The sequence below is a fragment of the Otolemur garnettii genome, unplaced genomic scaffold (assembly GCF_000181295.1).
Source record: "Otolemur garnettii isolate 467f Iridium unplaced genomic scaffold, OtoGar3 scaffold00014, whole genome shotgun sequence".
NCBI classification, from domain to species: Eukaryota; Metazoa; Chordata; class Mammalia; order Primates; family Galagidae; genus Otolemur; species Otolemur garnettii.
Genome location: NW_003852409.1, coordinates 4,484,568 through 4,485,770, shown reverse-complemented (window position 1 = coordinate 4,485,770; position 1,203 = coordinate 4,484,568). Strand labels below are relative to the sequence as shown.

The window sequence follows — 1,203 nt, the reverse complement described above, 5'->3', positions numbered from 1 at the left end:
GCCCTATTCCTTTGAGCCACAGGTGCCACCCAACTGTTTCTTGTGGTAGAAAATGAAAAAGCTCACCTTTTCAATATTTATCTGGTGCTTTCTTAACCTCTCCAGATCTGTTGGGATTACTATCTTAATGAATTTCTGGATAGCTGGTTCAAGACGGCGTAATTTCACTTTTTCTTCATCTTCAGACATTCTAAAAAAATGTTGTATCACTTCCACTTACACCAACTGTCTTCTCTAGTCATACAGAAAAACCTAAAAGAAAATCAATTTAACAATGTTTTTTAATCAGTCTCCATTATTTAAATTTTTTATTTTTAATTATTATGGGTACGTAATAGTTTTATTATGTATGGGGTACATGTAATATTTTGATACAAGCATACTCCATTATTTTTAACAGCCAAAACCAGGTAGTTTTACAATTTATTCTAAATATTATTCATTTTAATGCTGAGCTTGAAATGTCTTTATAAAACGATCTATTTTAAAATCCTTTTCCCTTTATGAAAGTTATATATATTTACTTTGGAATGTTCAGAAAATATAAATAAATAAAGAGAGTAAAATAAAATCAACATATTATATATACATGAAATACCTTTTTGAGGCCAGGCACAGTGGCTCACGCCTGTAATCCTAGCACTTGGGAGGCCAAGGCAGGTGGATTGCCTGAGCTCACAGGTTTGAGAATAGCCTGTACAAGAGCAAGACTCTATCTCTAAAAATCATCCAGGTGTTGTGGTGTGCACCTGTAGTCCCAGCTACTTGGGAGGCTGAGGCAAGAGAATTGCTTAAGCCCATGAATTGGAGGTTGCTGTGAGCTGTGACGCCACAGCACTTATCGAGGGCAATATAGTGAGACACTGTCTCAAAAATAAAAAAAAAAAATAAAAACAAACGAACAAAACAAAAAGAAACGCCTTTGGGGGAAAACCCTAGAAATATACTGTCCACATTTTCATTTCCTGATGTATCTTGGACATTAAATAACCTTTTTTAAAAAGGTGTTAAATGACAAAACTCAAAGGAAAAATTTCATTCTTAACATTTATCCTTATATTGAAGTTCTCCTTATATATGACCTCTAATGTCACCATAATGTAACTGTCTAAGTATACTTCAAATATACTGTATTATAATATATATAGTATGAAACTCTTCTCATTGACATCTTTTAAATTGTCTCCTCCCTTTTCAAAAAGT

At 33.1% G+C, this 1,203-nt stretch overlaps 1 protein-coding gene across 1 annotated transcript in view; it reads right to left on the bottom strand.

Annotated features, from left to right (window-relative positions):
• STX17 (syntaxin 17) overlaps nucleotides 1-1,203 on the bottom strand; it is a 74,554-nt gene that overhangs the window by 64,756 nt on the left and 8,595 nt on the right. The window contains exon 2 of the mRNA XM_023510546.1: nucleotides 67-252. Within this exon, the coding sequence (XP_023366314.1) occupies nucleotides 67-189 (123 nt within the window). The 5' untranslated portion in view covers nucleotides 190-252. The remainder of the gene's footprint in view (nucleotides 1-66; nucleotides 253-1,203) is intronic.